The sequence below is a fragment of the Eubalaena glacialis genome, chromosome 7, assembly GCF_028564815.1.
Source record: "Eubalaena glacialis isolate mEubGla1 chromosome 7, mEubGla1.1.hap2.+ XY, whole genome shotgun sequence".
Lineage (NCBI taxonomy): Eukaryota > Metazoa > Chordata > Mammalia > Artiodactyla > Balaenidae > Eubalaena > Eubalaena glacialis.
In genome coordinates, this window is record NC_083722.1 from 105,250,053 (window position 1) to 105,270,568 (window position 20,516).

At 48.8% G+C, this 20,516-nt stretch overlaps 1 protein-coding gene across 3 annotated transcripts in view; it reads right to left on the bottom strand.

Annotated features, from left to right (window-relative positions):
* SRGAP3 (SLIT-ROBO Rho GTPase activating protein 3) overlaps positions 1-20,516 on the bottom strand; it is a 252,906-nt gene that overhangs the window by 117,652 nt on the left and 114,738 nt on the right. For all 3 annotated transcript variants that reach the window (XM_061195572.1, XM_061195574.1, XM_061195575.1), the window contains exon 2: positions 16,760-16,952. In XM_061195572.1, the coding sequence (XP_061051555.1) occupies positions 16,760-16,952 (193 nt within the window). The remainder of the gene's footprint in view (positions 1-16,759; positions 16,953-20,516) is intronic.

Here is a 20,516-nt window from a genome sequence, read left to right on the forward strand (position 1 = left end):
TGCAAGGGGAGAAGTGGGTTTGGGCAGAAAATACTTTACATCCCATTTCCACAGCTTCCTAGGTGGCGATGGAAATGCAAAGATGAAAGGAGAGATGAGATAATTGAGCTGTTACCTAAATTACTTCAGGGGCTGAGCTCAGCCTGGGATGCAAGAATTGAACAGCATCAGGGAATTAAATGTGCAAAATTTATGGAAGTCACAGCCAGAAGGTAAGTTTCAGGGGAAAGGAAAAAGGTCTTGAAAGGGTGCAAAAGTGCTGGGACAGCTTGGGGACCATTAATTAGGTCACCTGGCCAGGGAGACTGGGTAAGAGAAAGAGTGGAAAGGAGGCACTTTCCTTATCAGCAGCTGTGGGCAGGAGGCAACGCAAACCGGGATTACAGGGGTGGCAGAAGGAGCAGAGGCAAGGAGGGGAGAGTTACCCGAAAGCAACCAAGGACTTGTCAAGCTAAAGTGAGTGGCTGCTGAGGAGATGAGGCCTTGGTTCATTCAGGCTTTCATTCATTCATTGTCTGTCTCTGTGTGTACGTGCCAGGCAGGCGAGGGGCTGGGGATGCAGCAGTAACCACAGCAGGCAAGACCCTGCTCCACAAGGCTACATTCGGGTAAGGGAGACACACAAGGAAGCAGAAGATGATGATACAGCCTCATAAATGTAGTAATGGGAAGGAGACTACGGGGCAGAGGAGGCCCCCTCGCCCAGATCTGGTGGAGGGGTGAGCATGGATGGCTTCCTGGAGGAAGCACTTTCTAGACTGAGAACTAAAGGCTGGAATGGAGTTTGACAGGGGAGAGCTTTCTAGATGGAGAAATATGATGAACAAAGGCCTAGAGAGAGCAGGTTGGTGAGTCAAACATAGTCAAGGGGGCTCAAGCATTGTGTCCTGGAGAGATGGGGGGAGAGTGAAAAACAAGGTTGGAGAATTAGGCAGAGGCCACATAGTTAAGGGCCTTAAGTCCCAGTAGAGAGTTTGAGCTTCATCCTGAGGTTGGCGGGGAGCCACTGAGGGGTTTAGAGCAGGGGAGTGAAAGGGTAGAATTCCACTTTCAAACTCTCACTCTGGCTACTGCGTGGAGGATGGGCTTGAGGGGGCCAAGAGGGAAGTTGAGGGATTCAAGAAACATTTAGGTGGTAAACTGACTGGACCCTGAGATTGACTGGTTGGGAGGGAAAAGAAGACGCTCAGAATGACCCCAAGTCTTTCAGGCTGGGTGCCTGAGAGCAGGGGTAGCATTTACTGAGATGAGGAACATTTACAGCAGCAGGGCAGGGAGGGAAGGCGATGAGTTTTATTTGAAGACGGCGAGTCTAAAGGGCTTGTGGAGCACTCAGAAGGCGATATCTGGGCTAGAGAGATAAATGTGGATGCCGGCAACAAGCACTTGGATGATATTTGAAACCATGGAATGACCTGGAACTCTTTACAAATGCACGTGACCATGTGGCAGAAAAGGCAAATTCTCAGGAGGCCTGTCGAGGCTGCAGCTGGAGGGATGGGGCAGGGCTGGGCTCCTCCTGCCCTGGTGAGCTGGAAGAGGCCTACGATGGGGAAGATGTGCCAGCCCGTCCTCTGCAGACACTGTCCCAGGCCTGCCGTGCAACCAGCAGGCCCATCCTCTGGGTCCACTCCAGCACGGGAGGCTGCTTCCGCTCTCCCCATCTTCTCCCAGCCCTGGCTCTCCTCGTGTGGAGCAGCTCATTTGTAGAACAAAAGACCGGGGTGAACAGGGCTGTCCACAGCCAGGGTCAGGGTGGAGGTGACCGCTCTGTGGAGAGCTGCCATCTGTGGCCTTGGCCACAATGGTACCTGGCTCTCACCGTGTCAGAAAGAAGAGGGAAGGCCACAGATAGGGCCCAGCATGGTGAGACAGAAAGACACGATGAAACAGAAAGACACCTGGACTTGGGGGGGAGGAGTACCCCTGAGTCCATACTGCCTGTGTGACTATATGCAGGTCTCTTAACCCCTGTGGCCTGGCTACTTAGACCATATTGTCAACCTTGGTGTTAAACACCAGAAAACAGCTCCAGGGTCATTCAGCAGTTCCCCCACTCGATACATTCTTATTGCGTATTTCACATGGACCAGTCCCCAGGGACATGACATGGTGCACAACAGACACAGCTCCTGCCTCCACGGAGCTTACAGTCCAGTGGGGGAGACACATAACCCTCAGAGAGTTCAGCACGTGTGGATGGAGTCACAGCCACAGAAAGTGCTAGAGAGGAGAGCATGGTGCATGAGGACTCATATCGAGGGGACCTGGCTGGATTTCGGGGGTCTCTGAAGTGTCCCTAAGGAAGGGGCCTTTCAGCTAGGCTCTAAAGGAAGAGATGGGGGAGGCAGATAAAGGGGCCAGGAGAGTGGGCTTGGGGGTGAGGATTCCAGGCAGAGGGAACAGAATGGGCAAAGGCTCACTGGGGGGCAGAGAGCTCAGTGCATTTAAGGTGCCGAATAAAGGCCAGTGTGGCTAGAGCCCAGGGAGCAAGGCAGAGGAGGGGCAGGTGCGGGGTCCCGAGGGCTCCGGCCAGCGCACTGATCACCATCCCACGGGCCATCTGGATTGCACCGGGACCGCAGGTAGAAGCATCCAGGCCACGTATGGCAGAGCTGGACACCGGCCTTCCCTTTTCAGGGGGTTATTTGTCCCTTTTGAAAACAGGACCCCTTTGACCTGAGACCCAGCTCTCCATGCTAGCAGCCATTTTGCCTGCTGCAGCCACACTTCTGGAAGATGCCAAAATGAACCTGGGCAGGCGTTCTGTCCTCTAAGGCACATCTTGAGGGCTTTTCTCCTTTTCCAGTCTTGCATCCCTGTGTCCACACAGCAGGTGGAAGCTGCTGAGCTAAAATATAATTGAGAACTTTCACAAAGATGTGTATGTATTTTACTTTTTACAGCCAGAAAATAGCAGTGAAAATTTCTGGTGAGTCACAGCTTTCTTTCTTTGGCTAGGGGAGCTGGGTACAAGGATCCAAGCATCTGCAGCTAGAGGAGCGAGGCCTCGCCAAGCTGGCGAGTTGGGAAAATGAAATCAGCAGTGAGCCAGCTTCTCCCCTCTTCTTCTGGCTGGGCACCGGAAAATTCCGCTTAGCAATCAGAACCCATTTCCAGGCCTGTTGAGCCCCATGTTGCAGATGAATCCAAATCCACTGCCCTTGGGATGGTGGTCCCTCCGGGAGGGAGGGGAGCTCCTGCAGCTGACCCCGTCCCCAAGACGCCGAGTCCCTGCCTCTGGCTTCCTGCTCCCTTCCAAGACATTCCAGGGTCTTGCACTACACTTGCTTGGGCGGCTGCCAGCAAAGCTCAGAAAAGCACTCCCTCAATTAGTTCTGGGGCCCAAAAAGTATGGTTAACCTCTTGCTACCTAAGTTGCCCCAATCAGGATTTGGAATTCATTGTCCTTGCTGGGAGCATGAATCATTAATTCTGAAAATATTAACTGGGTGCCATATTTTGTGCCAGTGCTAAGCAAAGTGAGTCACGCTCCCTGATTCACGGAGCTTACAGTCCAGTAGGGGCCTCAGGTGACAATCAAATAAGCACATAAGTACATAGGAAATGGCGTCGGTGATAAGAGCTGTGAGAGAGAAATGCATGGTGCCTCCTGAGTCTATAACGGAGGGAGGCGGGGGGGGGGGTGGTTACCTCACCCAGGGAAGATGGAGGTGGTCCTTCTTGTCACTGAGACGTTAGCTGAGATGTTTCTCCTGGTTGAGGCCTTCCCTGCCCCCCAGCGGCTCCTCGATCTCTAGTACACCACCCTATTTTATCGTTATTACAGCACTACCACGCCTGACATCCGTCCTGTTCATTTACTTTTTGTTTCTGTCTTTGACCCCTTTCTAGCTTACATCTGTCCTCTTCACCACTGTTTCTCTGGTGTCAGGCAGGTCTGGGCACACAGTCGGCTGATAGGTGAAAAGTGCCCAGAAGGATGAGGTGGGACCAGAAAAATGGGTAGGTTGTACAGTGGCCTAGGGATAAGGGAGAGCATCCCCAGCAGTCGGCGTGAAGGCTCTGCGTGCATGGGCGCCTTCCCGAGGGCAGAGCGGATGGACAAGGGGTGGAGACAAGGTCACAGAGGCAGCATAGACCAGGGCCTTGAGGGACAGGATGAGCACCTGGGCTGTGTACTGCTGGACACCAGTCTTCAGTAACAGAGCACCACAGATGGGTCACTTCAATAGCAGAAATGTATTGTCTCCCAGTTCTGGAGGCTGGAACTCTGAGATCACGGTGTCAGCAGGGTTGGTTCCTTCTCAGGGCTGTGAGGGAGACTCTGTTCTGTGTCCCCCCCCCCCTCAGTTTCTGGCGGTATGCTGGCCATCTTTGGTATTCCAGCCATCTTTGGTGATCCTTGGCATGTAGACACATCACCCCAATCTCTGCCTTCATGTTCACGTGATGTTTTCCCTGGATGTGTGTCTATGTCCAAATTCCCCTTTTTTTATATTATAGGGACACTAGTCATGTTGGATTAGGGCCTACTCTAATGACCTCATCTTTACTTGATTACCTCTGTAAAGACCCTATTTACAAAGAAGGTCACACTCTGAGGTACTGGGGGTTTAGGACTTCAACATGTGAATTTTTTGAGGACAAAATTCAACCCATAATAAGCTGCTACCCCAAGTGGATCAGGAGTCTGAGGAGAGTTTACATGGTCACTTGGGCATCTTTTTGTGGTGCATCAGGGAGCAAATGAACCTACGACACAGAGGATAAAGTCTAACCTCCTCCGCCGGCATTTAAGGCCCATTTAAGGCCCAATCTGCTGCCTGCCCAGCCCTCTCCCTCATCCCCCTTTCTGCTCCAGGCAGTGGGTGAAGCTCTGAGCCAGGAATGGGTTTCTTCATTTACCTATTTTTTGCCCCCCACGGATTCTAAGTCTATTGTACTGGGAGTTGGGGAGCGTGGCTCTGCTGCTAATTGGCTGTGTGTTCTTGGGCTTGCGGCTCGACCTCTCTGAGGCTTTACTGCCTCATCCATCAAATGGATGGGTGAGTGACGGAGTGGCCAGTGAGGGCCTTTCAGACCTCTGTGACAAGAGCAACCATATATTTCAAAACCAAATGTATGCACGTGATCTGACAAAGGATTTTTTTCCCAATTCCCCAACTTATTTATTTGAAAAGCCTAACAAGAAGCACAAAAATGGAAACAGTGAATGGCTATTTTCTACCCTTTTATGTATCTAGCTTCAAAGACAAGAAAGTGAGGCTGCTGAAACCTGGGAAGGACTCTTCCTGGGTCACATGCATCCCCGCCTCGCATCTTTGCATTCACCCACTCGGAATGCCTTCCCCTCTTCACTCCACGCAGCAAAATCTACTTCAAAGGCCTTTCCTCCAGGGATCATCTGAGATCCACAGAATGTTCTGTCTGAACCACTCATTTCAATCTTCTCGTATAGTTACTTCCAGATGACATTTTTTATCTTCTCGCTTAACTCACTCGTCAGTTGCCCTCCACACATGTGGGCTTGTGTCATCACTTATTCTATAAGCCCCTTGAAGGCAGGAACCATCTCTCATATTTCCCTGTATCCCTCCAGAGCCCTTGGCAGGCTCTAATTCATTCACTCATTCACCCACTCTTCTACTATCCTTTGAGTATCTGCCATGTGCTAATAGGCACTGTCCAGTCCCAGGGTATTAAAAAGATGACTGGATGAGCCTTGAGAAGGCTCACAATCTAGTAGTTGAACTTAATGCAAACCAAGAATTCTTATGGCCATTGGTCAGAACACCTTTAGTTGAAGTGAAGGAAAAACTTACTTCAGACTGGCTTACACAAAAACGGTAGTAATGGGAGGAAGAAAAATTTTAAGGATCAAAAATTTTAATCAAAAAAATGTAAAGGAATAGGAGGTTGTTGTCCTCGGGCATGGCTGCATCCAGGGGCTCAAAGGATGTCAGCAGAACCTGGTCTCTATCACTTGGTTCTGCTTTCCCCTCTCTGTGCTGGCTTCACTCTCAGGCAGGCCGTCTCCAAACCAAAAGTACCCTGACTGCTAGTAATCCCAGTAAAGAGAGTGCTTTTCCCCACCTGTTCCACCAAAAATCCTGGAATTGCAGGTCGCTAGATTAAAGCTCTGTGGCCAAGAGGATACAATGTTGGTCACAGGCTCACCATTGTTCAGGGATGATTCCCCAGAGGAAAATCTAGGTCTCGTTATCAAAAGAAGAAGGGAGGGATGCTGAGCAGGGGAGAGTAACAGATGTTTCCTATGTTATGCTGTGTGAGGAAGGGGATCTCAGAGGAGTGGGGGAGGGAGTGGCTCATTCTGCCTCAGGGTGGATGGGTAATCACAGAAACATCTGCAGTGGGCTTGACGTACACGTAAGAGTTTGCTGGGTGGGAAACACAAAGACGGACATATCCTGCAGGCAGACGGAAGGCTGAGTGTGAAGCTGTGAGGTCAGACAAGACATGGATGTTCCGGGGCTGAAAGAAGTTCTTTTGGGCTCGGGCAGCAGTGACGCAGGGCATGGTGAAAAGGTGGCAGGAAGGGAGGAGCCAGACCACGAAGGACTTCGAAGGTCAAGGTTGAATGAAGGTTTTGAATGGTCCAGTGATATGATCGCTGGGCGGGAAGGCCAGGTGGGAGGCAGAGCAGCTGTCCAGGTGAGGGGGGAGAATTTGGGGCTTTGCCTGGGACTCACCTGGTGGCAAACAGTGGGCGTGAGGCTTCAGGGCAGGGCAGCCCCTTCATGGAGCTGAGATCTGCTGACTTAGAAGCTGCTGTTGGCTGACACCAGCCCTGAGACAGTCATTCCATAAGGGATGAACTACATCCATTGGGTCACCTGCCCGAAGCAGGTTCTGCTTACCCATGCTGGGTGCTATGGAGTCAAAGGTTGGGGTTCAAGTACCAGTTCTGCTCCTCACCAGCTGGGTGAATTGGGAAGCTAGTCAAACCTTTTCTTTCTTTATCTGTAAAACAGGGTTGATAACGCCTACCTAACAGTGGTGCTTTAAGGATTAAATGAGGTAATTCATAAGACACTCTCAGCATCAAACCCAGCGCCTGATAATAGTAATAATCATTATTACTGGCATCACTATTATTGCCACCAGCACCTCACTTGGCTATTGGGAAAATCCATTGACTGATGTATATAACCATACAGCCCATGGTAGGTTTGCTATAAATGTTGGTTTTCTCCTCCCATTACTACCTTCTCCCCCAGCAAACCCTTAGGTGTACTTCAAGGCCCAGTGCCAATGGTCCAGAGCCGCCCCCTCCACCCTGAGGATCGGTCCTCACACCTCAAAGTGATGGCACACTGGGTCTGGTCCAGCAGCACTCCTGAGCTCCCTTTTGACTCGCTGAATGTATTCTTGGTACTGGAACAAAAATTCCTGCCTCATTAGGCAACGTCTGGCCAACCTCATCTTCTCTTTCCCTGTGAGACCCTTTGCCTTGGTTTATCCACCTGCAAAATGGGTGCATCACGTAGTACGTGCAGCACCCGGCAGAGGAAGGGTGCTGACCCACAGTTCCTCTGGTCAGTTCTTTCACCAACCAGCGGGGATCCTAAGCCAGGCCCACCCTGGCTGGCCTTCAGGTCCCTTGCCTGTCAGATGGGGATGACGACACCTTCCCTGACTCCCCCAGCCCCACCAGGATTCTTGGGAGGATTTAAGCAGCTAAAGGCTGGGGAGGTACTCTGCAAAGTGTAAGGTGCTGTATAATCTTGGAAGATCATTACTGTCCTCTTTGCCTAATGGAATTGAGTCAAAACTAAACCCCTGCATATCACTGCTTGTTAATTACAACAACATCTATTTTATCTTTATTACAACATCTATTTTCATTTTTAGAATAAAATTTAAATGATATGCACGTATCTATGTATATCAAGCATATCCAAATATAAATAAATCACGTCCTGGTTAATATTAATACTTTGGAAGTTGCTGATTACAGTCTCTGAGGATTCCAGGAAACTGGGTGTAGGATCTGGGGAGGCCCCAGAAAGAAAAACTGGAAGGAGGATAAGGGGCTGTAGCCATGGCAAAGACCACTCAAGGGGCTGACCCTCCTGCCTTAAAATCCCTCCCAGCAACGAAAACAAAGGTGGGGGATGAAGAGGGTGGAGATGAAAGATGTTCACTTTCCAGGAGGAGCTGGCAGGGGCCCTCGGGGTATCTCATGTTGGCTTCAGGATTTCTGCCATCCCGCACACCACCATACTTCATACCTCCCTGTTGAGTGTCTCTTTTTACTTAAATGGATTTATTTACAAAAAGGACTTTCCCTAGTCTTAGTTAAAATAAAATTTTAAAAACCAGCTTTACTTGCCCTAAATAGAAGGTTACTGGAAAAAAGTAAGTTCAAAACAGTATCATTGAATCCTAGGCAGATGCTAATACCCAAGATCTGTTGTCTGTTTGTTAAAAGGAGGGTTAGAGAGGTGTTAGCAACACACTAGAACCAAACTATAACTGCAAAGACTGAAAGAGAACTGAAAAGATCAGTCACTATTTATGGCTCACGTGCTATCGATGGTCCCTCCCTCATTCTGAGGAACACTGATCCGGTCTGACAAGGCTTCACATTACAGAAATGTGCCCCTAAAACACCCGACTGTTGTGTACATACCTCCATGGATTGGGCACCCACACCTCCCAAGGCAGCCCTTTTCTTGCTGGACAGCTCTGGCTACTGGAACGTTCTCAAGGTTGAGTTAAAGTCTGCTTTTCTGAAAATGCTATCCTTGGACCTCACTCCTCTCCTTCAGCATCCCCACAAGTCTATTTCCTTCAAGTATTTGAAGAAAGTATTTAGTAGTATCTTGGTCTTTTCAGTTATTCGTTCAAAAAACTTTGATAGAGCTTCTATTGTATGTCAGAGAGAGAGAGAGAGGGACTAGAAATGGCCCCTTGTCTTCAAGCAGCTGGCAGACTGAGGTGGGAGAATCAGACATATGAACTGGATCATTCCTTGATAATCTGACCCGAGCCCCAGGAGAGCGACCTACAGATCACCATGGTAGGCCACGGGAGGAGCAATGACTGTGAACCTGGGACCTGCAGCAGGGACTTCGCAGAGGAGGTGAGCCCTGAGCTGGCCCTGGGGAGACGAGCATGAGCTGATCAGCTGGAGAAGAAGGAGCCCTCTGATGCCCACACAAGGAGGATGTGGTCTGGACTGATGGGTGACTCTCAGGAAACACGAAACCAGCCCAGAGAGGTGAGGGGACATACCGAGAGTCATGCACCTAGAAGAAATTTTGCACTTTGGAACCAGCTAAACCAAGATTAGAATCCTAGATTATCATCGTAAGTGAAGTAACTCAGACAGAGAAAGACAAACATCATATGATATCACCCATATGTGGAATCTAATTTTTTAAAAAAAGATACAGATGAACTCTTTTACAAAACAGAAGCAGACTTACAGACATCGAAAACAAACTTATGGTTACCAAAGGGGAAACGTCGGGGGGAGGGTTAAATCAGGAGCTTGGGATGAACACACACACACTACTATATATAAGACAGATAACCAACAAAGACCTACTGTATAGCACAGGGAACTCTACCCAATATTCTGTGACAACCTATATGAGAAAATAATCTAAAAAAGAATGAATATATGTATATGTATAACTGAATCACTTTGCTGTACACCTGAAGTTAACACAACATTGTAAATCAACTATACTCCAATAAAATTAAAATATTAAAAAAAAAATCCTAGTTCTGCCACTTACCTGTCTAGCTGTGTCCCTCTGAACAAATTACTTAATTTCTCAAAACCTCAATGTTTTCAACTAGAAAGACAGAGATAGTACCTGCCTCAGAGGTCACAACGTTTACCATGAAGTTTAAATGAGACGATCCATGTCAAACATCTATAGGGCACCGGGCATATGGTAATATGGATGTGGGGGGAATTTGAAAGATTAAACAACCTGCACAGCACAGACACAGAGCCATCAGGAAAGAGTCGGCTGGCAACCTGTCCTAGGAGAATACCAGCTCTGGACAGCATTACTGGAAAGCCATCACTGGTGCGACGGTAGCCATAGTAACAGCAGCAGCTATGAATGGAGATGCGATTCCCACCTGGAGGACCTCCCCCATTATCCCCACCTCGGTCTGAGCAAACCTTTTCATTCTGAATCCTTTGCACATTTTACTCACTACAAAAGTGCTTCTATCCTTAGGATTCACCTGGAAGGCTAAGTCTAAATTATAGCATCTTTTTAGGGAAATGCTACATCTGTGGAAACAAAGTCTGTGATGTTTTATCCCCCCAAAGAAGCATTTTCTTGGCAATCAACTTAGTCGCTCACTGAATCCTCCCTCTCAACTGCTCCGTGAAGCTAAGAGATGCTCCAAACCTCCTGTGCAGAGAATATTAAGCATTATTCACTGACTGGCCAAGCACCTCCCAGCTCTTTCCACACTCTGACTTTCCACAGTTTAAACATATTTGAATAGAATACCCTGTTGCTTTTTTTCACAGCTGTCCAAATAGCAGCAACCAACACTTAAACTTCTGGAGAGAGCATTTTTAGCAGGTATATCCCCGGAAGGTCAGGGGTATCAAAAACGGAGGGAGTCAGAAAAGAAGGGGTCTCTGTCACCTCCCACACTATTTGCATGCAGCATGAACATTCCAGAGGGGAATGCAGAGTTTGTCTCAACAGAGCTTTTTAAACTGGGTCCCAAGGAGCGCTTGTTTGGTAAAAAATTAATAAATATCCTGAGGGAGGGAGAATCCTGTGGTCAAACAGCCTTCAGAAAGAAGTCAACAGGCTTATTTATTGTAAAACCTCTCAGAGCCTTTCATGGGGAATTTCTAAGGGGAGGTACAGAGTGGCAGTCTTTCCCACCTCCACTCATTCTCGCTCTCTTTGCCTCCTCCCGCACGCCCCACCACCAGCCTCCACAGCTGGACAGCTCAAGGTGTTGGAGTTTCAGAAAACACTTCTCTGGAGGAAGAAGAAATCTTAGTTCCAGGAAACCTCTGGCTTCCTAGAACTACCCAATTTGTTTGCAGGACATCCCTCTACCCCCAGAGGCAGGTCTTAAGGTCCCTGTGTGCCGCCTTCCCCAGCACATTCCTGCTCATGTGGACAGGCTCCCAGCCTCAAAAAGGACAAGGCCAGCGCAGGTCGGGCCCGGCTGCAAAAGGGCAGTGGATTATGGATTTTATGCTGGGGGAGAGGAGGGGTCCGGAAAGCCAGCACAGCCTGAAAGTGAACTAAACAATTTACCACCTAGAAAGTCATCATCCTGGGCAACTCTTCAACAGTGAATGGCCATCAGAATCCCCTGGAGGGCTTGTTAAAATACAAATTGCTGGGCCCCACCCCCAGAGTTTCTCATTCAGCGGGTCTGAGGGGAGGCCAGAGACTTTGCTCTTCTGACAAGTCCCCCCGGGATGGGGACGCTGAAGCTGCTGGTGAAGACCACACTCTAAACTAGAGCTCGACCTCTGCGGTCCCGATTCCCCAGTGAAGGACTGTCCTCTCAGCAACCCTGTGCCTGTGCCAGGTACCACAACTGGTGGTACCTTTGCCTTCACCCAAATGGCCTCCCCAAGCTCCTACTGCAGCCGCAAATGTCCCCTTCCCTGCCCCCAACCACCCCCAGCCCAGAGCCACGTTAATTACCACCTGACCTTCATTCATTCATTCAACAAACATTCAGTGAGGACCAACCATATGCCAAACCTGGTGCCAGGTGCTAGGGACCCCAAGTCAACAGCCACCTCCTCTTCCATCTCAGAGCTGGCAGCCCAGTCGTCAAAAGAGGGACAGACGAGGAAAAAAGGTGACTACAACACAGGGTGGCAGCTTCTGCCTTAGGCCCTTCTCAAGTCCCTTCATCTCAAGTCAGAAACAGATTCTTCTCTTTTCCTCAATTCTGCCTCTGACAGACTTCCCAGCACCTGTCCACTCTCTGTCAGCTCTGCTATCACCCAGGCCATCGTCACCCCTGCCTGGAGAGCTATACTCCCATCACCCTGCTAGTCTCCTCAGCTCCACTCTTGCCCCCTCCAATCCAGGGTGATCTTTCAAAAATGGAAATCAGATCATGACACTCCTACTGAGGATGGCTACGGCTCTCCTCGCCACCAGTTCCAGCCCCACTGGCCTCTCTTCCCCTCACACTGTCCCCACGGCTGCTCCTTCTCATCCCTCGGGTCTCTGCTTAAATGCCACTTCCTCCAGAAGCCTTCCCTGGCTGACGCTTTAGCTCAGTGTGGAGGATTCAAGAGGGCTGCAAATCCTTTGACAGTCCTCCAGTGAGAGGAGGGCTTTATTTTCCCTCCCTTGAAGTTGAGCTAGAGCTGAGACCACTCTGATCAAGAGAATCTGGGCAGGGGCTGGAGGTGGGGTCCAAGAAGACTGCGGACTGCCCCCTGCCACCTCGGTGCCCTGAGCTCCCACGACTGAAGTGAGGCCCTGGCCCCATGTGGAGAGGGAGGCAGCCCAGCTGAGCCCAGCCTTACAGCTGTCTTCACCAAAGTGCCAGGGAACGTGGGGGAAGCTGTCTTAGACACTCCAACCCAGACCCTAGCAATCGTTCCATCCCAGCAATCATTGGATTTGTTTATTTGTTTTCTATGTTTGATTTGCATCTCTCTCCTCCACTAGATGGTAAGTTCCACCACAGCAGGAACCAAGTCTGTCTTGTTTGCCACTGTAAGCCAGGGCCGGGCACGTGGTAGGTGCTCGATAAATACCGACTGAATAAGCAAATCAACAAGCGCAGAATATTGTGGGCACACACAGGAAGGCATCAGGTCAGACTCAAGGAAGCTTTGCAGAGGAAGTGACATCTAAACGCTGAGGCCTAAAGAACAAGCAGGTGGCAGGGTTCAAAGAACAGGGCCTCGGGGACTGGGTGCCTGCCCCAAGCACACCACCTATGGACATCCCCCATGCCACGTGCTCTCGAGAGAGAGAGAGAGAGGAGGGACAGTGTCTCATTAACCTGTGTGTCTTCATCATGAAGCACGGTCTAAGAAAATAAGAGGTCCTCAATATACACATTTCAAATATGATGGCCCACATGGCTTTTCGGAGAGAGAAGCCTGAGCTGGAAGGCAGGAGCCCTGGGTTTTCTCACTCAACAGCTCACAATGTGTCCTTTGTAAAATCCCACTCAGCTTGCCTGGCACTCAGTTGGCTTGAGATAAAACCACTGGCTCCCTCTCTGCATCCCTGGGTTATCATCAGGATTGTAAGAGAGCAAAGACGTCAGAGTGCTTTGAAAAAAGTGTTAGAATAGAAATATGTGATGGTAGAAAAGACACATGTGATGATGTTGTTCTCTGAATGTTCAACCTGCCCCAGGTAAACCGTCAGGGCCACCAGCTGAGCCTTTCTTTGAATCAGGTGCCACATGGAACTCAGCCTGGGCGAGTCTAGCCCAGACTCCTCTTGGGTACCTCCTGGGCAGCTGTAAACTTTTCAACTGCCCAGTGGAGAGGGAGCAGCTGGAGCCGTAGAGAGATGGAGCCCGTGGAGCAAAAGGAGGAGCGCTGGACTTGGAGTCAAGAGACGTGAGTTCCTGTCATGGACTGAATGTTTGTGTCGCCCCAGAAGTCATATGCTGACACCCTACTCCCAATGTGATGGTGTTAGGACATGGGGCCGTTGGCAGGTAATTAGGATTAGATAAGGGCGAGAGGAAGGGAGCCCTCATGATGGGATTAGTGCCCTTGCAAGAGTCTCTAGAGCTTGCTTCCTCTCTCTGTTCCTCTCACTGTGTGAGGACACAAGGAGAATCAGGCGTCCGCAAGCCACAGGAGGGCGCTCGCCAGAACCTCACCACGCCGGCACCCTGACCTCAGGCTTCCGGCCTCCAGAAGTGTGAGAAAAACACGTGTGTTTACAAGCCACCCAGTCCACGGCACTTTGTTATAGCAGCCCAAGGGGACCACGGCAGTGCCCATCCCAGTTTTGCCACTAATTTGCTGTGAGATCTTGGGCAAATTAATTCCCTCTCTGAACCAAATCTCCCAGCCACAGTGAACTTTATAGACCAAGTAAATCCCCTCCCTCCCTTTCTTCCTCCCTTCCTCCTGCTCACTCACGAAGGCCCCACCTCTGCCCCGAGGGGGCCCAGTGCAGTAGGAATAAAATGACCAGACCCACACCCTGAGAGGGTACCTGGCAGATAGGTGGACCCTCTTAATAAAGGATCTACAAGACAGCAGGACAAGGCTTCTCTGGACAGCCAGGACAGAGCACAGCACAGACCCTGTGCACTGAGCTCCAAAGAAGAGGCAGCCAGAGGTCAGGCTGGTTGGCCCTGGGGTCAAAGGGCAAGTCCAGGCATCCCCTGGAGACTCCTGCTTCCAAAAGCCATCGGGGGCAATGCCAAAGCATTAGCCTCATGCAGAGGGCCTGCAGCAGCTGCACTGGCCAGGGCCACACCCTAATTAGACGTTCAGAGTGTGTCCAGTGGCCTGCTTGGCCAGACTGCCAGCTGGGGCTCCTGTTCTGTCTGGTGGCCTCGGTTAATGAAGCCATGAGGGGCTGACTGAGCTCATTACAGGCAATGCAAGGGAACAGGGGATGCCCGCCCATGCTCCCCCAGTGCCCCGCCTCCCTCCTCTCCACCATGTTCACACCGAGAACGGGAAGGGAGCTGATTTCAAACCAAGAGGAAGGAGAGGGGCAGGAGCTGAGCTCCAGCCTCATCACACAGCCTGGATGGCTCCCACGACAGCCCAGCCAGAGACGTGCGCTTCTGCAGTGTGTCTGTGGTTTTAGGGGAGTGTTCAGAGTCCATGGCTGTTCTCAGACCACACCCAGGCCCTTTCTTATCTCCGGCCAAGGAGGCAGAATGAGAGCAAAGGTTCAAATCTGCCACTTTCCAATAACTGGCCCACAGACATGTTTGTACAAGCCGCTCGGTCAGAGCTTTGCTGTCCTCATCTCTCAGATGGGGTGGTAATACCCATCCAGCTCAAAGTAAGTACTCAGTTAATGTGCTCAATAAATCATCACTGTTGTTTTTATTATTAAAAGACAGGCAAGAAAAGGCACCAAAATGTGAGCTTCTGAGTGGTGGGACTGCGAGTGATTTTTTTTTCTTCTACTTCTCTACATTTTCTAAATTGTATACAATGAGTATTTTACTTTTATCATTTAAAAAAGCACACACTTTCTCCAAAAAATATATCAGAAAAATGAGATTATGTATGAAAGGGCCCAGATAGTGCCTGGGAGGAAGTTATTAATAGAAGCATCCTCCTGCAATGAAAGTTTGAATAGATGAGGTTGGGTGGAAAAACATGCATGGTATTTGCAAAAGTGTAATACATTTTTGCCCTTTAATAAAGCAGTTTCTTCTCCCCAAATGTCACGGGAAGAAGGCACAAAAGTGAGTGTTCAAATGCTGAGGCACCGATTTAGGGAGATGTTGAGGGGAGCTTAAAGGAACAGCACTCCCTGGCCGGAGCAGAATGCAAAAGACAGAGAGAGCAAGGTGGACGCAACTAAACTAAGTGTGGTCTATACACACAATGGAGTATCATTCAGCCTTAAAAAGGAAGGACATTCTGACACATGTGACAACATGGGGGTACCTTGTGGACATTAGGCGAAGTGGAATAAGCCAGGCACAAAAGGACAAATACTGTATGATTCCACTAATATGAGGTCCCTAGAGCAGTCAGACTCAGAGATAGACAGTAGAATGGTGGGTGCCAGGGCAGGGGGAGAGGGAAATGGGGTATTATTTACAGGGTGCAGAGTTTCACACTTGTAAGATGAAGCAAGGGTTCTGGGGAAGGATGGGGGTGATGGTTGCACAACAGTGTGAATGTACTTAATGCCACACCCCTGCACATTTTAAAATATTTAAGATGGTAAACTTTATGTTATGTGTATTTTACCACAATTTAAACCTACACAGAGAGAAAAAAAGAGATTGAACCCAGGGGAAAGAAGAACAGGGCAGGCAGGATGAAACAAGTCTCTGGTCTCCTGAGGTTGAGGGCCATTCACTGGAGAGATGACCCACAGGGGAGGGGGACCTCCAGGCAGTATGGCGGAGGGGGAGACAGGTGCAGGAGGAAGCATCCCCGTGAGGTCGCGGCTCCTGCCCACACCTGGCGGCTGGCCCCACGGGTTCTGAGCTGGGGGCATTTGCAGCTGGAGGACTCAGCCAGGGACGTGCCCAAGAGGACCAAGCCTCCCTCCCTCCTCGAAATCAGAGCTTGGGGTATGAGAATTAGGCCGTGAAGGGTGTGTGTATGTAAATAAGCAACTAAGGCAGCAACTAAGCCTGGCACCGTCCTCCAGGGGAGGAAGGAAGAGGAATGCTTTGAGCATCTGTTTCACAGGGAAGAAATTCTGAGGCCATTGTGCTGAAGGAATGCAGACATGGGCTGGCTCACCCCCAGATAAAAGAGAACTGGGTAGAGTCAGGATGTCCTGAAAGGAGGTGGGCTGTCACCTTGGCCCAAATGGAAGCCAGCGCAGAGCCTGGTGCTTGGTGGGATAATCACGACAGAACAATTTATTGAGCACTTACTCTCTGTGACAAGCACTTCTCTTGGGTCCCTTGTGTATCCCCTTCAGCATCTTTATGGGTAGCAACTATTTCTAGCTTCACTTTATGCTGAGGAAGACCGAGGCTTGGAGTTGGAAGTTACCTGCAGACCCCGGGCCCTAGAAGCACACCATTTGCCCCCAGTGAGTCCTTGCCTCCTTTCTGCTTCAGCCCTGGCACTGCCTCCCGCCACCCCAGACCCCTGGCCCCTTCTCACTTGAACTGGTGCTCCCGGGAGCTGCGGATCTTGGAAGAGAAGCGCTCAGCCAGTTTCTCCAGGCTGCGGGAGTACTCGAGCTCGATCTCGGCTTTCCGGCGGAAAAACTCCTGGAGGTCCTGGAGCAGCTGCAGCCTCGACTCAGACTGCTGCTCCAAGCACTTGAACTGCTCCACCAGCTGCGTGCGGATCTCTGCGGGCAGAGGGAGGAGCAGGCTGTTAGGCAATGGTGGGGACAGCAGAGGGACCCACCCAGTTGACCCAATGCCAGTGGCCCAGGCACTGCAATTCCAGCTGCCCCCTCCCTACCATCTGCCACCCAGAGCCTCTCCAGGCATTGGCAAGACGATTTAGCAAATGCCAGTTTTTGCCATGGTGTAACCCAGTGTTTTCCAAAGTTGAATCTTTGCACGTCACCACCACGATTTTTGCCATACCCGCACACCACCAGCATTATTATTTCTTCCATATGATCTAGTAAATTCGCTCATTTTTCTTACTGGAAAGAACTTACTTGAAACATACGGTTTTATGTCATTATGACAAGGGTAAAACTAGAACGACTTGCCATCCTGATACATAGAAAATTTATTCAACAAAAACAGAAATTTTGTAAAATTCTCTCTAAACACTACTGCTATCAAATGCCCTAAGCCTAAACTGCTCAATCTCCATCAACACGAGGAATACGGGAGCATGAGAGGAGTTAAAGACAGACTTTCTCCAGGTATAGTCAGGACTGAGCGAGGGCTGAGCGTTTCAGGGTTGTTCACTCTTAGGTTTCAGGGTTATTTAAGGCCATGTCTGTGTTCTACTCTGAATCACCTTGAGTTCCATGCATCAACATCTCAGGTACCACCAGTGAATGTAGCCCAGACTTCAGGAAATCCTGACAGAGCAAACCAGGTCTGTGCAATCAGGGCAAAAGTTCATAAGCAGGGGCTAGAGAGAAAAATCACAGCCAGATCCCAGTGGTTTTGCCACTGCTGCCATCTCCATGCATTAACCCCTTCCCTGCCATGCCACGAGCTGCTCAAGAGATCAGTCTCCCCACACTATGCTCACACCAGCTCCCTGCTCAAAACTGCCCAAGGCCCCCCCTCTGGCTGAGTATTAAGTCCAACTCCTTAGCATGGAATTCAAGGCCACCCATCACCTGGCCCTAAACTTCACTTCTCTGGATTTACCACCAGTGGACTCTCCAAGTAATCCAAACCAGTCCCTGAGGTGTCCAATTCCTCCTGCAGAAATGGGCCTCCTGTCTGAAAAGGTGGCCAGCACCACCTTAGCATCCTTTGGAGAAATGGTCTTCAAAGGGGGCAGCCCTACTCTGGGGCACTCGAAGCCGTCCCAAGGGGTGCGCAGGCAGGAAGTGTTACAAAGGAATCGGTTTGCAATCCTGTTTCCATTCCCACTCTTGCCTCCTCTGCCTGAGAATGCGCCTCAGCATCTCTCCTTTCCCACCTCACTCTTCACAACCGTCCTCTCTCTTTGCAGAAGAAAGACCAACTTCTCCCTCGTCCAGAATCTGGTTATGGTGCAGTGCCCCAAAGTGTCAAGACAGACTTTGAGGACGATTTAGAATGTTGGTGCTAGCAAATCTTCTTTAACTTAATTCATAAACCCTTGCTCTTCAAAGTGTGGTCCATGGACCAGCAGCACTGGCATCACCCAGAGACTTATTAGAAACACAGAACCTCAGGTCCCAGCCCAGACCTTCTGAATCACAATCTGCATTTTAACACGATCCCTGGATGGTCCTTATGCCATCAACCTTAAAGCCATCAACCTGCCATCCATATCATTATGAGAAGTATTTCCCATACTATCTTACTTTTTATTTTTAGTAATTATTTATCAAATTATAAAACATTGATATTATTTTGATGAACTGTATGATAAATCAATCTGAAATAAAGATACTTAGGGTTTTATGGTCAAAGGAAATTTTTTTAAAGGTCCATTTCAATTTACATACATATTTTGGCTAAAAAGAATAATCAATAAAAAAGTTCAGGGACTTCCCTGGTGGTCCAGTGGTAAAGAATCTGCCTTACAATGCAGGGGATGCGGGTTCGATCCCTGGTCAGGGAACTAAGATCCCACATGTCGGGGGGCAACTAAGCCCGTGTACCACAACTACTGAGCTCGCGTGCCTCAAAGAGAGAGCCCACGTGCCGCAACTAAGACCTGACACAGCCAAAAAATAAATAAAATAAATAAATAATAAGTAAAAAAATAAAAAAGTTCAAGCATAAAAATATATTACAATAAAATTCTGTGAAGGAAGTAGAAGGAAATTATGAGTTCAAGAAGGTAAAGACAGGAACGACGTAAATGTAAAATTTCTACCTTGTATACGTAATTTTTGATGAGTGGTGGTGGATACCAATGTATTGTGGTATTTATCTTACCACCTGGTAATTCCACTCATGGATCATACCCCAAAGAAATCAGTGTTTATGTCTACCAAAAAATATGGAAAAATACTCATAGAAGATTTATAGCTAAATATTAGAAACAACCCAAAATGTCCATTAAGAGTAGATAAGATTTTTTTTCAATAGGGCAATTTATTTCAAAATGCTTGTCACTCTTAAAATAGTAAAGTGAATTTATGCAAAGAGTAGGTAAGATTTTTTAAATGTGAGATATTCATTCAATGGAATACCATACGATAAAGAAAAAATGAACTACTGCTTGCTACCTGCTTAAATCTCCTTATGTTGATGGAAAGAAGGAAGAAAACATGAGATCATGCAAAAATAGTTTATGGTGATAGAGGTCAGAGAAATGATCACCTTTGGGGGGTACTGACTGAGAGGGGATGCGAGGGTGCATTCTGGAATGCTGGAGATAGACGGTTACACCTTGATCTGGGTGGTAGGCACACTGGTAAAAATGAACTGAGCTGCACACTTAAGATCTGGGCATTCTACTGTTTGTAAGTGATACTTCAATAAAAAGGCAAACTAAAAATTGCTGTTATTTAGTTTCCATTTGATACATTTAAGAGAGTAGGGTAATTTTGCTCTAGGAGGTCAATATTTACAACATGGCAGAAATGATATCCTTTGTAACTATTTAAACTTCTAATGAAACATTTCAGATGTCAAGTTAAAATGTGTGGGGCAAAAGAGATTTTTTCCCCCCAAAGTTCATTTAGAGGGTAGGCAAGCAAAAAAGTTTTAAAACCAGTGCTTTAGAGCCCAAGCTCTGCTCCTCCCAGGAAGTCCTGGACAGCTCAGCCCTCATGACCCTCCTCTGAACTCCCTTGGTACTTGCAATTACTCTCAGACCGCCTCGAGCTATTTCTTTAATCCTTCATGTATGCGCGTCATATCGCCTTAGCTCCTCCAATGAAATTTAAGTTCTAACAGTGGATTCTCCCAGCACACATGGTATATCAGTATCTGTATAGCAAATTACTATTTACCTTTACCAAGTGCTTTTACCCAAGGACATCAAATGCTGTGATTATGGGAATCTCACCCAACACACACACACACACACACCACACATACACCAGACACACAACACACGCCACACACTCACACAAAACGCACACACCACACTCACATACCATGCACCCATTTACACACACCACACACACCCACCACACATACACACACCATACACACACCACATACATATACCACACACTCACATACCACACATACACCACATACACCACACACACCACACAACCACCACAACCACCACACACACACACTACAAACACACCACATACCACACA